This window comes from Platalea leucorodia (assembly GCF_965183815.1).
Source record: "Platalea leucorodia genome assembly, chromosome: Z".
Classification (NCBI taxonomy): Eukaryota; Metazoa; Chordata; class Aves; order Pelecaniformes; family Threskiornithidae; genus Platalea; species Platalea leucorodia.
The window spans coordinates 12,202,964-12,217,483 of record NC_138858.1 but is presented as its reverse complement, the minus strand read 5'-3'; the positions used below and the strand labels follow the sequence as shown (position 1 = coordinate 12,217,483).

General features: G+C 50.5%; 1 protein-coding gene across 1 annotated transcript; it reads right to left on the bottom strand.

Annotated features, from left to right (window-relative positions):
- Positions 1 to 9,328: 9,328 nt before the first annotated feature.
- On the bottom strand, positions 9,329 to 10,857 carry LOC309602132 (avidin-like). Its single transcript, XM_082335458.1, has 4 exons — positions 10,748 to 10,857; positions 10,407 to 10,617; positions 9,744 to 9,864; positions 9,329 to 9,471 (listed from the first exon to the last, which is right to left on the bottom strand). Exons 1-4 carry the CDS (start codon positions 10,817 to 10,819, stop codon positions 9,426 to 9,428), a joined length of 450 nt encoding a protein of 149 aa, XP_082191584.1. The 5' UTR covers positions 10,820 to 10,857; the 3' UTR covers positions 9,329 to 9,425.
- Between the last annotated feature and the right edge of the window lie 3,663 nt (positions 10,858 to 14,520).

Genomic DNA, 14,520 nt, shown 5'->3' with positions numbered 1-14,520 from the left:
GATCCCAGCCTGCGGGTCCCTGGCCTGTGTCCCAGTGCCTCCTGGCTGAGGGCTGTGCCTGGGCTTCACCCCTGCCCTGCAGGAGCCCCTGCACCCCAAACCATCCCCAGGTTACTACAGGGGACGGACAGAGGGACAGGGAGTCGCAAGGGCAGGGCGAGGGGTTGTGTGCGGGGAGGGCCGGTGATCTGCAGTGGGTGCAGGGATTTGACAGATGAAGGAAGCGAACCTGTCCCAACAGCAACAGGAAAACCCCAGGGCAGCCGTGCTCACACGGAGCAGGCGAGAGCAAACGGCCAGTGAAGGTCAGGGCAGGATCGGGCCCGGGTGGGCTGTCGGTGCGGGGAAGCAGGACAGCCGCTGAAGGAACAGGGCCGGGGCCGGATGGGAAGCAGGGCCAGGATGGGGGACGGTTGGGACAGCTGGCAAGCGTGGCGTGGGGGGCGGTGGCGGTGACACTGTGGGTGCTGGCTTTCTGCAGACCGTATGGTTTTGCTTTCTGTTTCCGTTCCCCTGTTTAGCAGGCAGGAGGCTTACATCATCTCCTGTCCCGTGGGCTGCCTTCTTAGGAGACCCCAAGAGGCAGGGAATTTGCAGCCGTGGGGGTGCTGAAAGGACAGAGAGGAAGTCTTGCTCCCCGGGGGTCCCATATGGCTCTTGATGGCCCCACGTCCCCTCCCGCCACCAGGGCTCCCAGCCTCGTCCTCCCACTCCCACTGGGGTCCCAAGGTTTTAACCTCACAGCCTGTTTGGAGAAGCGTTTGGGGACCCACTCGTGCTGCCAGTGGCAGCCACAGCGGGTGTTTGGGGAGGGTGAGAACGAGCACTGGGTAGTCAGGGCAGTGCTGAGGATGCCAGTGTGCAGCGGGGCTGAACTGCGGGGCTGCATGTGGAAGGCAGGGGTGAGGATGAGGGTGCAGGGGTGAGGATGAAGGTGTGGGCATAAGCGTGAGGATGAGGGTGCAGGGGTGAAGATGAGGATGTGGGGGTGAGGATGAGGGTGCAGGGGTGAGGATGAGTAAGCAGATGTGAGGATGAGGATGCAGGGTTGAGGATGAGGATGCAGGGGTGGCTTTCAATTGAAAGCTGAACCACCAGGCGTGTCAGCCAGTTGGGCTGCTGCCCCCAGTGAAAGGGTTAAAGCCAAGATAGACAAAGCCACTGCATCAAAATGCCTCCTGAAAAGCCATGGGGCAAGGAGGATATTTAAATATCTTAGTCACTTAAGTAAGCAAAAGAAAGGCCTTTGTGATTTAGGGAGTAGTTGAATGCTTTGAAGATAAGGGGGCTCCAGGGATAATCCCATCTCAGACAACTGGGCCTTGGGAGAACAGATGCATGGAAGATAGGAAGTCACAAAAGAACGACAACAGCCTTGAAGGACAACGTCTACCTGATCCTAGGACTGAGCTTGCGCAGAAGTGAAGGTCAATCAGGGAACACAGTGAAGACGACTACGAGCCTTCATCTAAAGACCACTTGAAGACCACCACGGGAGACGACTGCGCATGCGGATCGGACATTTGCATATGTTAATTAGTTCCGGGAAATCTCATGTTTATGTAAATGATTTCCTGGAAATCCTACGAATATGTAGGATTTTATAGTATATAATCTCGGAAAGTCTACCAACTCGTTGGAGCACTTATGGTGGAGAATCCCCAGTGCTGCCCAGCGCTGCAATAAAGCATGCCTGCTTAATAGTCACTTCGTTGCTATTGAGTTTCATTTTGGGGACTCTCTGAATACTCCGTTTCTCCCCTGGGGAGATTCGGGCTGTGAGGAGAAGCATCTGTGAATTTTTGTATCAGTTTTGGTGACCCAGGTGGGACCCTCTCTGCTCGGCTGCAGGACCCCTTGAGAACGGGACTCCCTAGGGTACCCCCGGAAAATTTCCAGCGCGACTCCTTGCCGCCATCGGATCGCTGCGGGAGCAGACAAGGACCGTCTTTGGAAAAAGGTCTTCTTTCTTTAATTTGGTTTGGGACTAGTCATTTGTCGGAAACCCCTGTAAGCCGTGAGTGGTTCACGCTGGGTGGAGTTTACCGGGCTGCTAGCGCCTTAAAGGTATGCACTGGGGAGCACTTTGGTGCTCATTTGGGGGCACTTCGGTGCTCATTTGGTGGTTATTTGGAACTCTTGCATTTGGGTATATTGGATCTTGGCTTTGGAACTCGGTTACTTGATTTGGGGGTTGGGTTTGGCACGTTATAAGGACAAGTAGTTGCTCTGTGTTTGCTTTTAGGATTTTTGTTCATTGTATTGGTATGTGAGCGTTTTGTTGTCAAAAGTGTCTATGCTGTCCTGTGCGTGTGCGAATGAGACGTACTCTTAGTACGAAGCGAGTGCGGAGTCCTGATCCGCGGTTGCGTTGTCCTGCGAGGGAAACGGCCGGAGGCAGACGAAGCGAAAGAAAAAGGTTGTAAGGATGTAAACCAGTAATTCTGTAACCCCCTAAGCGGTAAAGTGTGGAGCGTGGAACTAACAGTTAAGATACTGCGGGAACAGAGGAGAGAACTGGGTTCAATAAAATGGGAGGGTCACAGCCAAGTAAAGAGATACCAAAGAAATCTCCATGAGGTTGCATTTTATATCGCTGGAAGGAGGTAGCGGGTTCTCCTGGGGGAACTGTGAGCAAGAAAACTCTAATTAAGTCTTGTAATCAGTGGTGGCCATTGTATAAATTAGATGATGAAGAAAAGTGGCCTTTGAATGGGACTCTGAAGTATACTGCCTTGCTGCAACTCCTGTTATTTTTAAGGAGGGAGGGAAAATGGGACGAAGCTATGTATGCAGATATGTTTTTCACCCTCCAAAATCACCCTGAGTGGCAGAAAGACTGTGGTTTTAATTTTGCTCCCCAAGATCCCATGGTGTTGTCTTTGGAAAAGGAAAATCAGAAAGAGTTAGGGAAGCTGAAGCGGTGTTGTTCAGCATGTAGTATTGGACAGAGGTGTTTGGAGGTGAGAGAGAAACCCAGAAAGGCGGAGGAAGGGATAGAGGAGTATGTGGCACCCGCGGGTCCGGGACCAGCTTCAACTTCAGCCTCTCCAAGGGTCCCAGACAAGGAGGAGGAGGTTTCGGGAGGAGACGCGGGACCCTCTGTTTCCCCAACCACGACCAGGGCCCGCAGTAAAATGAGACCGATTACCGAGGCGCCTGTAAGGCAGGCAATGGGCCCTGGGGGACCCCGGGCAATAAGAGTGCCTTTCCAGGTGGGTGACGTGGCTAAGTGGAAGGATGCAGTTCAGGGGTACGGGGAGGACCCAAGTGGGGTTGCGAAAAGGTTGGAGTGGATTACTAAGAATTTGGAGCCGGACTGGAAAGGTGTGGATCTTATGCTAGATGCTATGACTGAAACTGAGAAGCAGCTTGCCTTAAAGGCAGCCCGAGCTCATGTAGAAACGCAGAGTGAGGGAGGAGTTTTCCAGGGCACGGCCGAAGATCCTGTGCCCTCCAGGGACCCGGGTTGGGACCCTCAGGATCCAGCTCAGTGCCGTTTGTTACAACGATACCGAACCCGGATCAAATTTGGAATAGAACACGCGATCCCGAAGGCCGTTACCTGGTCTGCTCTGTATGCTATCAAGCAGGGGCAGACTGAAACGCCCACGGAGTTTTTAGATCGCTTACGGGCTGCTGTGAGAGGATTTGCTACCATGGGACCGCAGTCCGAAGCTGCCACACAGCAGCTGGTATCGCTGTTTCTGGGACAATCCACTAATGATACCAGAAAGAAACTTCAGAAAGCTAGGGAACCAGATATAAGGAATTTAGAAAAGTTGCTGGAGGAAGCGTGGAGAGTATACGGGAATGGGGAGGGGGAGGAGAGAAGGAAAGTGGGAAAGGAGACAGTGGCTGCGTTAGCTCAGCAAAGTTTGGAAAGAATGCAACCAGGAGGAGCTGGGCAAGTAGGGCGAGGAATGAGTAACAGAGGTAAGGGTAGTTTGAGATATAATCAATGTCAATCAAATAGTTGAAGATTTGTATCCGGTAGTGGCAAACCCATATACTCTGCCGACCAGTTTAAAGGAACCCTATGAATGGTTCACTGATTTAGACTTAAAGGAGGCATTCTTTTGCCTTACCTTGGCTCCAGAAAGCCGCAATTTATTTGCCTTTGAATGGGAAAAGCCTGACACAGGACGAGAAACCCAACTGACCTGGACGCTGTTACCCCAAGGATTTAAAAACAGCCCTACCATTTTTGGAACTCAATTAGCTAAGGAATGAGAGACCTGGGAGAGGCCCCCAGGAAATGGGATTCTTTTGCAATATGTGGATGATATCTTAATAGCCACAGAAAAGGATGAAGAGTGTAAGGAACGGACTGCGAGCTTGTTGAATTTTCTGGGATTAAGTGGTTATCGAGTCTCGTTACACAAAGCCCAAATCCTGAAGAGGGGAGTAATATACCTGGGATCTGTGATTTCTAAGGGACAAAGACAGCTCGGGAAGGACCGAGGGGAAGCTACCTGCAGAACTCCAGAACCGACCACGGTCAAAGAGCTTTGAACCTTGTTGGGAATGACAGGTTGGTGCCGATTATGGATCTATGATCATGGACTTTTGGTTAAACCTCTATATGAACTGTTGAAAAACAGCCAGACACAATTAATACGGACTGATGAAGCTCAGAGGGCATTCAAGGAAGTGAAACTGGAGCTAATGAAGGCTCCAGCTTTGGGCCCACCGGATGGAAGGAAACCTTTCTGGCTGTTCTCGCATGAAAGGCAAGGAGCGGCTCTGGGAATTCTGGCCCAGAAGCTGAGTCCTTATAAAGGAGCTGTCGCGTACTTCTCTAAACAATTGGATGAAGCAAGCAAAGGATGGCCGGGATGCCTTTGGGCAGTGGCCGCCGTGGTTTTCATTATCCAAGCAGCTCGAAAATTTACTTTGGGACAAAAGATGATTGCGCACACTGCCCACACTCTAACCCCCATTTTAGATGATGTAGAAATCATAAGCGACAAAGAGGAAATGGAGACTGTCGTGCATGATTGTATAGAAACTATAGAAACTGTATATGCAAGCAGACCAGACTTGAAGGAGGAGCCACTGGAGGAAGCCGACCGAACGTGGCATACTGATGGGAGCAGTTTCGTTACTGATGGGAGCAGTTTTGTAAAGAATGGAGTTCGTTTGGCAGGGTATGCTGTAACCACCACCAACCAACTGGTGGAAGCAAAGTCAGTCCCTAAGGGCACATCTGCACAGGGAGCTGAAATAAGGGCCCTAGTGAGAGCATTGGAGCTGGCCGAAGGGCTGCAAGTAAATATTTGGGCGGATTCAAAATATGCCTTCAGTGTAGTCCATGCACATGGAGCAATTTGGAAGGAACGAGGACTCTTGACTGCTCAAGGAAAAGGTATAAAACATGCTGATAGAATTTTGCGACTTTTAGATGCTGTATGACTTCCGTCAGCAGTGGCGATGATGCTCTGCAAAGGGCATCGGAAAGGTAACACTGACAGGGAAGTGGGAAATACATTGGCTGATCACGAGGCAAGGCGAGCTGCGGAACAAGGTGAGGTATTAAGTTCAATGCCTGAAAAATCTTTGCCGCTACGTGAAACGATTGAATATGATGAAAAGGATCAAAAGCTGATCACTAACTTAGGAGCTGAAATCGGCCCATCAGGATGGGCACTGTTGAAAGGTAACAGAATAATAGTTCCCTTCAGCATGTTATGGAAACTTATAAAAACAGAGCACGACAAAACTCATTGGGGAACTGAAGCCTTATCTGAATCTGAATTCTCTCAGTGCCAGGAGGCACACAAGGCGCGAACATCGTTCTTCCACTTCGATCGGTCTGCGGCTGCGTGCTCTGGAGTCCAAGGGCCACAGCACAGTCTTCTGTTGTTTTTTTCCTCAAGACATGACCGATCCAGTTCCTTCTCCTCCTCCTCACTTCGTTACTGATTTTCTCCATCTCCAAGTTGATGCTCATCGTTTCTGCAACTTTTTATTTTTTTTCCGGGAGGAGGTAGTTGGCCTCCTGCCCAACCCCCATGACTTGGAGGGCCAGTGGTTTTTCTGTCAGGGTGGCCTTCCCTTAGGCTGCGTTGGTTCGCGGCACCTTCTTCAGTTTTATCCGGTGCACCCTTCAGAGGGGGATCCCCTATCCACCACCCAGGGGACGTGCCTTCTAGCCGTGCAGCCCCAGCCAAAGGACTGAAGCCTTATACTACTCTCTTATTAAGCAAATTGTAGCTAGAAATTTATATCAGACTCTAAAGAGTGTAGTTAATAGATGTGAAGTATGCTTAAAGAACAACCCAAAAGTAGAAAACCATGTGAAATTTGGAAACATCAGCAGCGGAAATGTTCCAGGTCAAAACTGGCAGATAGATTTCTCGGAACTCCGCAGAAAAGGGGAATATAGGTGTTTGCTAGCACTAACTGACGCTTTTTCTGGATGGCCTGAAGCCTTCCCTTGCAGAACAAATAAAGCCCGAGAGGTAACAAGAAGTCTATCAAAGGAAGTTATTCCTAGATTTGGAGTACCAGAGGCGATGTCTTCTGACAGGGGACCACATTTCGTATCACAAGTGGTCCAGCAAGTTAGTAAGATTTTAGGGATCGGTTGGAAATTACATACAGCTTATCGCCCGCAAGCAAGCGGGCAAGTGGAGAAAATGAACCATTTAATAAAAACACAACTAAGTAAAATTTGTCAGGAAACCAATTTAAGATGGGACCAAGCCCTCCCTATTGCTTTGCTAAGACTCAGAACCAAACCAAGGACTGAGGAAAAATTGAGCCCTTTTGAAATCCTATATGGGAGACCATTTCAAAACAGATATCAGGAGCAAGATCTTACCCAGGTGGGAGAGGTTAATCTGCAACGATATTTAATAGCATTAGGGAAACAATCACAAAAGGTAAATGAATTAGTGATGTCCAATAGAGCATAGGGTTTAGACTCCCCGATACATCTGTTTAAAGCTGGAGATTGGGTTTATGTTAAAAATATTTCAGGTGATCCCCTAGAAGAAAAACGGAGTGGCCCTTTCCAAGTTCTGCTCATGACCTACACTGCGGTCAAGCTGGAGAAGCACACAGCCTCATTTTCCCAAATATGGCAACAAGGGAGTGCCTTTAATAGGAATACCAATTCCTTTCAACCCATCCCGGAATAATTTGTGGATAAATCCCAAATTCACCAAAAAGCATGAAACTAACCTTCAAATTTGGGATGTATGGAACCCTAATCTTTCAAATGTCAAGTGCGTAACGACAAACAAGACGGGAATGGGTCCTATTTCAGCAGGACATTACCCATATTGCGATCGGTCGATGCAACTACGAAGAAAGAAACAGCAGAATGATTATCGGAATGTTCCTAGAGGTAGCGGTTGGTATTGGTTATGCGGTGGCCAAGCCCGAAAAGCCTTGCCTCCAAATTGGTGGGCAACATGAACACTAGGAACAGTGGTCCCTAACATGACAATATCAATAGGTGACAGGAACAAAGTGGTTGGATAAAAACCTATCTATCTTAAACAAATTAAAAGGATTCATAATGCCGTAGCAGATCGCCCTTATACTTTTCACAGCTTTGCAAGATGGTTCCTCCCTTGGCTTGGAGCAAGTGAGCTAGAGAAAACAATCGTAAACATATCTGCTGCAATGGAAAAGATAGTAAATAGAACCAGAGACGCCATACAGGCGTTACAAATCGAAGTGTCCAGTCTGTCTCAGGTGGTGTTACAAAACAGAATGGCCCTTGACTTATGGCTGGCCTTGCAAGGGGGAGTCTGTGCTGTAATCAATACTGGTTCTTGTACGTATGTCGATGAAAAGGGGGGGAATCTCTACGGATCTGGCAGAAATTCGGGAACAAACGGAAGTCTTACATCAGACTGCCCAAGACAACGCATCCTGGGGTTTTGAAGAATTATGACATGATCTTACCTCACGGCTACCTAATTGGACATGGCTAAGGAATCAGTTTGTAATGGGGATAATGGTGATCTACGTATGCATCCTAGGCTGTGTTATGATACAATGCTGCTCTTGTGTTTCCAGTCTCTCTAAACGTTGATTGAGGCTCTAAAGAGCTGCAACCCTCAGTTGGTAATGGTGAAATGAAAGGGCTAAAAACCACAAGAGCAGGAAAGATGTCGTAAATACCTTAGCCACTTAATTAGATCAGAAGACATCCTGGTGTGATTTAAGGGTGTTGTGAATGCCTTATGGTTTGTTGTGATTTACGGAGTAGCTAGAAGAATAGTTATAGGATAAGTGGGGGCTCCGGGATAATCTTGTTACAGACAGCTGGGCCTTGGGAGAACAGATGCATGGAACCATGAGGACAGGAAGAAACAGAAGAATGGCAACAACAGCCTTGAAGGACCACGTCTACCTGATCCTAGGACTGAGCTTGCGCAGAAGCAAGGGTCAATCAGTGAGCACAGTGAAGAAGACTACGAGCCTTCATCTGAAGACCCCCAAAGACCACTTGAAGACCACCACGAGAGATGACTGCGCATGCGGATCGGACATTTGCATATGTTAATAAGTTCCAGGAAATCTCATGTTTATGTAAACAATTTCCCGGAAATCCTGTGAATATGTAGAATTTTATAGTATATAATCTCTGAAAGCCTACCAACTCGTTGGAGCACTTGTGCCTGGTGGAGAATGCACAAGTTGGAGCACTTGAGCACGGTGGAGAATCCCCAGTGCTGCCCAGCGCTGCAATAAAGCATGCCTGCTTAATAGTCACTTCGTTGCTATTGAGTTTCATTTTGGGGACTCTCTGAATACTCCGTTTCTCCCCTGGGGAGATTCAGGCTGTGAGGAGAAGCATCCGTGAATTTTTGTATCATCACCAGGCTGCCCTTACCTTCCTGGCAGCAGCGGCGTGGGGGCCAAGCAGGGCCAGGGCGAGCAGGAGGCAGCAGCTGAGGCTCCCCATGGCAGCAGCGGCGGCAGGAGCGGCCGTGCGTGGTGCCCGGGCTCTGCCTGTGCTGCTGCCCTGCACCCGCTCGGCCCCTTTTCTAGAGGAGGGGGCTGTGGCTGGGCAGCGGCCGCCCACGCCGGGCCTCCTGCCAAAGGCCACCCTGGTGGGAGATGGGCCACCAGCCACCGTGTCGGACTGAGCGGGGTCCTGCTTCCTCAGGCGAGGCAGGGATCCCAAGGGAGCACGGCAGGGCAGTGGGGGCTGCGACGGAGGAGGCCGGGCTAAAGGGGGGTTCACAGCAGGGCACACACACCAGACATTGGGAACGGTGACAGGAGAGCCCATGGGATGCCGTGGCGGGGATGGGGGAATGTGGGCACTGAGCCACGACAGGACAGGAGCCGGGTGGGTGTTTGCAGCAAAGCTTTATTGGAAGAAGCAGGTGGTGGGGCAGGAGGGGGGCTCTGGACTCCCGGCACCGCTGCCGGCCAGGGAACACCCCGCGCCGCCGCCCTCACTCCTTCTGCGGCTGCAGGCGGACGAAGACGTTGGTGCCGACCCTGCAGGGACAGAGCGGGAGGAGACATAAGGGTGGGAAATGCACCCTTGCACAGGGCGAATGCACCCTCCCAGTGCTGAACGCCCCCTCCCACCCGCCAGCAGCATTTACACCGTGGCAGGACCCCCAGGGAGGCCGTGCACAAGCACCCCATCCCCGGTCACCCCCACGCTGGCAGCAGCTCCGACGGGCGCTGAGCACTGCGGGGTGGGAGAGCCCCGACCCCCCGGGGATGCGCAGGGGACCTGCATGGGGCAGGGACAGGGGGCTCACCTGGTGGCTTTCCAGTCGTCCTTGATGTTCTCCACACGTGACCGCAGGAGCCACATGGTCTTCAAAACCTCCTTTCCATTCTTGTCCACAAAGCACTGGCCCGTGAAGACAGTGACGGAGTCTGCGGGGACGGGGAGGGGGTCAGTGCCGAGATGTGGCCCTGCAGCCTGCCCCAGCACACTGGACAGTAGCCCCAGGCTGTCCCTGCCCTTGGGGACGGCGGTGATGGGGAAAGCAGGCAGGAGGGGGTCAGAGGGCTGGGGGTCTCACGTGGAGATGGGCAGACAGTGGCGGGCTTCAGCCCCCAGCGCGTCCTCTGTGCCCTGGGACTGGGAGATGACACCAGCCAAGGAGCCCTGGGGTCAAGGGTGGGGGAGCTTGAGGGACACCACAGGGGATGGGACAGCAGTGGGGACACTGCAGGGGAAGGCAGGGGATCATCAAGAACACTGCAGGGGAGGGGAGGGGACCATCAAGGACACCACAGGGAGGGCAGGGGAGCTCTGGGGACACTGCAGAGATGGGGAAGCATTGGGGACACCACAGAGGAAGGCAGGGGGTCATCAAGGATGCTGCAGGGAGGGCAGAAAAGCATCAGAGACATCCCAGGGAGGGCAGGGGAGGTCTGGGGACACTGCAAGGAGGCTGGGAAAGGAGAAGCACCTGAAAAGTTCCAGTTGACGGTGAAGCCGAAGGTGGGCTGGGTCTTGTTGTTCATACAGTTCTGGTACCCCTGCAGCGGTGACTCCGTGGGCTCGTTTGTGGTGGCTGTCACAGCTGTATGGTAGGAGCCGGTGAACTCGCCTTTTCCATTCAAGTCCTCGATGGTCATGTTGGAGCCCAGGTCATTGGTCCATTTCCCGGTCAGCACACACTGGAGCGGAGGGGACTCAGCGTTGGTGCCCCAGCACAGCCCAGGTGCGGCAGGGAGGCAGGAGCGGGCACCCCCAGGAGCCGCAGCCCTCCTGCCCACTCTGCCCCGTGCACCCCAGCCCTGCCGTTACCTGTCTTGAGGAGAGACCGGGAGTCACCAGGGCCAGGCTGAGCATCAGGAGGAAGGCAGTCACTTGCACCATCTCTGCAGCAGGCAGGCAGACAGCTGGCGTACCCGGGGACGTGCTCCTTGCAAGACTCTGCCAATGTGCCTGCTCTCCCGCCTTTTTATTGCTGCCAGGGCTGCAGGTGGCAGCTCTGGCCAGAGCACTGTGCAATCTGGGTGTTTCCCAATTTGCAGCTCCTGGTGGTTACAGAGGCTGCAGAAAAGCCTGCTGAAACTGTCCCTCTTTGCTCATTCCTCCCTGGCACCTCAGGGGGAGGCCCTGGCTCCTGCAGGGAGCCACCATCGCCTTGCCACCATCCCCTTGCCATCACCTGGGTTCAGGGAGCTCACGGAGGGATCCTGTGGCTACCGGTGGGCATGGGGATGAGTAACACAAGGTCTCCGTGCTGGCAGCGCTGCTGGTGGCAACCCACAGCTCATTTACAGCCGTAGGTTTATTTTAGCGTCACACAAACAATATTGGTGCTATCTGCCCATGACCTTTATTTTTCCTGTATTTAACAATCCCTATCCCAGCAGCGTATCTTGCAGGTGCAGGGATCAGCTCAGTGCTCCAGGAGGTAGATTTCTTGCCCAGCCTCAGCCAAGTCAAAATTAAAACAAGCCAAGAGCTGGGGTACCTCCGTGAGGTTTGTACCCTCCGAAGGGCAGCCAGTGAAGCGGCTTGGGTCTTCATACAAAAATTCACGGATGCTTCTCCTCACAGCCCGAATCTCCCCAGGGGAGAAACGGAGTATTCAGAGAGTCCCCAAAATGAAACTCAATAGCAACAAAGTGACTATTAAGCAGGCATGCTTTATTGCAGCGCTGGGCAGCACTGGGGATTCTCCACCATAGGCGCTCCAACAAGTTGATGAATTTTTAGAAAATATATACTACGCAATCCTACATATTCACAGGATTTCCGGGAAATTGTTTACATAAACATGAGATTTCCTGGAACTTATTAACATATGCAAATGTCCGATCCGCATGCGCAGTCATCTCTCGTGGTGGTCTTCAAGTGGTCTTTGGGGGTCTTCAGATGAAGGCTCGTAGTCTTCTTCACTGTGCTCACTGATTGACCCTTGCTTCTGCGCAAGCTCAGTCCTAGGATCAGGTAGACGTGGTCCTTCAAGGCTGTTGTTGCCATTCTTCTGTTTCTTCCTGTCCTCATGGTTCCATGCATCTGTTCTCCCAAGGCCCAGCTGTCTGTAACAAGATTATCCCGGAGCCCCCACTTATCCTATAACTATTCTTCTAGCTACTCCGTAAATCACAACAAACCATAAGGCATTCACAACACCCTTAAATCACACCAGGATGTCTTCTGATCTAATTAAGTGGCTAAGGTATTTACGACATCTTTCCTGCTCTTGTGGTTTTTAGCCCTTTCATTTCACCATTACCAACTGAGGGTTGCAGCTCTTTAGAGCCTCAATCAACGTTTAGAGAGACTGGAAACACAAGAGCAGCATTGTATCATAACACAGCCTAGGATGCATACGTAGATCACCATTATCCCCATTACAAACTGATTCCTTAGCCATGTCCAATTAGGTAGCCGTGAGGTAAGATCATGTCATAATTCTTCAAAACCCCAGGATGCGTTGTCTTGGGCAGTCTGATGTAAGACTTCCGTTTGTTCCCGAATTTCTGCCAGATCCGTAGAGATTCCCCCCCTTTTCATCGACATACGTACAAGAACCAGTATTGATTACAGCACAGACTCCCCCTTGCAAGGCCAGCCATAAGTCAAGGGCCATTCTGTTTTGTAACACCACCTGAGACAGACTGGACACTTCGATTTGTAACGCCTGTATGGCGTCTCTGGTTCTATTTACTATCTTTTCCATTGCAGCAGATATGTTTACGATTGTTTTCTCTAGCTCACTTGCTCCAAGCCAAGGGAGGAACCATCTTGCAAAGCTGTGAAAAGTATAAGGGCGATCTGCTACGGCATTATGAATCCTTTTAATTTGTTTAAGATAGATAGGTTTTTATCCAACCACTTTGTTCCTGTCACCTATTGATATTGTCATGTTAGGGACCACTGTTCCTAGTGTTCATGTTGCCCACCAATTTGGAGGCAAGGCTTTTCGGGCTTGGCCACCGCATAACCAATACCAACCGCTACCTCTAGGAACATTCCGATAATCATTCTGCTGTTTCTTTCTTCGTAGTTGCATCGACCGATCGCAATATGGGTAATGTCCTGCTGAAATAGGACCCATTCCCGTCTTGTTTGTCGTTACGCACTTGACATTTGAAAGATTAGGGTTCCATACATCCCAAATTTGAAGGTTAGTTTCATGCTTTTTGGTGAATTTGGGATTTATCCACAAATTATTCCGGGATGGGTTGAAAGGAATTGGTATTCCTATTAAAGGCACTCCCTTGTTGCCATATTTGGGAAAATGAGGCTGTGTGCTTCTCCAGCTTGACCGCAGTGTAGGTCATGAGCAGAACTTGGAAAGGGCCACTCCGTTTTTCTTCTAGGGGATCACCTGAAATATTTTTAACATAAACCCAATCTCCAGCTTTAAACAGATGTATCGGGGAGTCTAAACCCTATGCTCTATTGGACATCACTAATTCATTTACCTTTTGTGATTGTTTCCCTAATGCTATTAAATATCGTTGCAGATTAACCTCTCCCACCTGGGTAAGATCTTGCTCCTGATATCTGTTTTGAAATGGTCTCCCATATAGGATTTCAAAAGGGCTCAATTTTTCCTCAGTCCTTGGTTTGGTTCTGAGTCTTAGCAAAGCAATAGGGAGGGCTTGGTCCCATCTTAAATTGGTTTCCTGACAAATTTTACTTAGTTGTGTTTTTATTAAATGGTTCATTTTCTCCACTTGCCCGCTTGCTTGCGGGCGATAAGCTGTATGTAATTTCCAACCGATCCCTAAAATCTTACTAACTTGCTGGACCACTTGTGATACGAAATGTGGTCCCCTGTCAGAAGACATCGCCTCTGGTACTCCAAATCTAGGAATAACTTCCTTTGATAGACTTCTTGTTACCTCTCGGGCTTTATTTGTTCTGCAAGGGAAGGCTTCAGGCCATCCAGAAAAAGCGTCAGTTAGTGCTAGCAAACACCTATATTCCCCTTTTCTGCGGAGTTCCGAGAAATCTATCTGCCAGTTTTGACCTGGAACATTTCCGCTGCTGATGTTTCCAAATTTCACATGGTTTTCTACTTTTGGGTTGTTCTTTAAGCATACTTCACATCTATTAACTACACTCTTTAGAGTCTGATATAAATTTCTAGCTACAATTTGCTTAATAAGAGAGTAGTATAAGGCTTCAGTCCTTTGGCTGGGGCTGCACGGCTAGAAGGCACGTCCCCTGGGTGGTGGATAGGGGATCCCCCTCTGAAGGGTGCACCGGATAAAACTGAAGAAGGTGCCGCGAACCAACGCAGCCTAAGGGAAGGCCACCCTGACAGAAAAACCACTGGCCCTCCAAGTCATGGGGGTTGGGCAGGAGGCCAACTACCTCCTCCCGGAAAAAAAATAAAAAGTTGCAGAAACGATGAGCATCAACTTGGAGATGGAGAAAATCAGTAACGAAGTGAGGAGGAGGAGAAGGAACTGGATCGGTCATGTCTTGAGGAAAAAAACAACAGAAGACTGTGCTGTGGCCCTTGGACTCCAGAGCACGCAGCCGCAGACCGATCGAAGTGGAAGAACGATGTTCGCGCCTTGTGTGCCTCCTGGCACTGAGAGAATTCA

Bases quoted from the DNA above. Each gene is read 5' to 3' on its own strand.
- LOC309602132 (XM_082335458.1), bottom strand. From the start codon at position 10,819: ATGGTGCAAGTGACTGCCTTCCTCCTGATGCTCAGCCTGGCCCTGGTG. The intron at 10,618-10,747 runs GTAACGGCAGGG...CCTCCGCTCCAG, and splicing joins CCGGTCTCTCCTCAAGACAG to TGTGTGCTGACCGGGAAATG. The intron at 9,472-9,743 runs GTGAGCCCCCTG...CTGTCCCTGCAG, and splicing joins GACGACTGGAAAGCCACCAG to GGTCGGCACCAACGTCTTCG.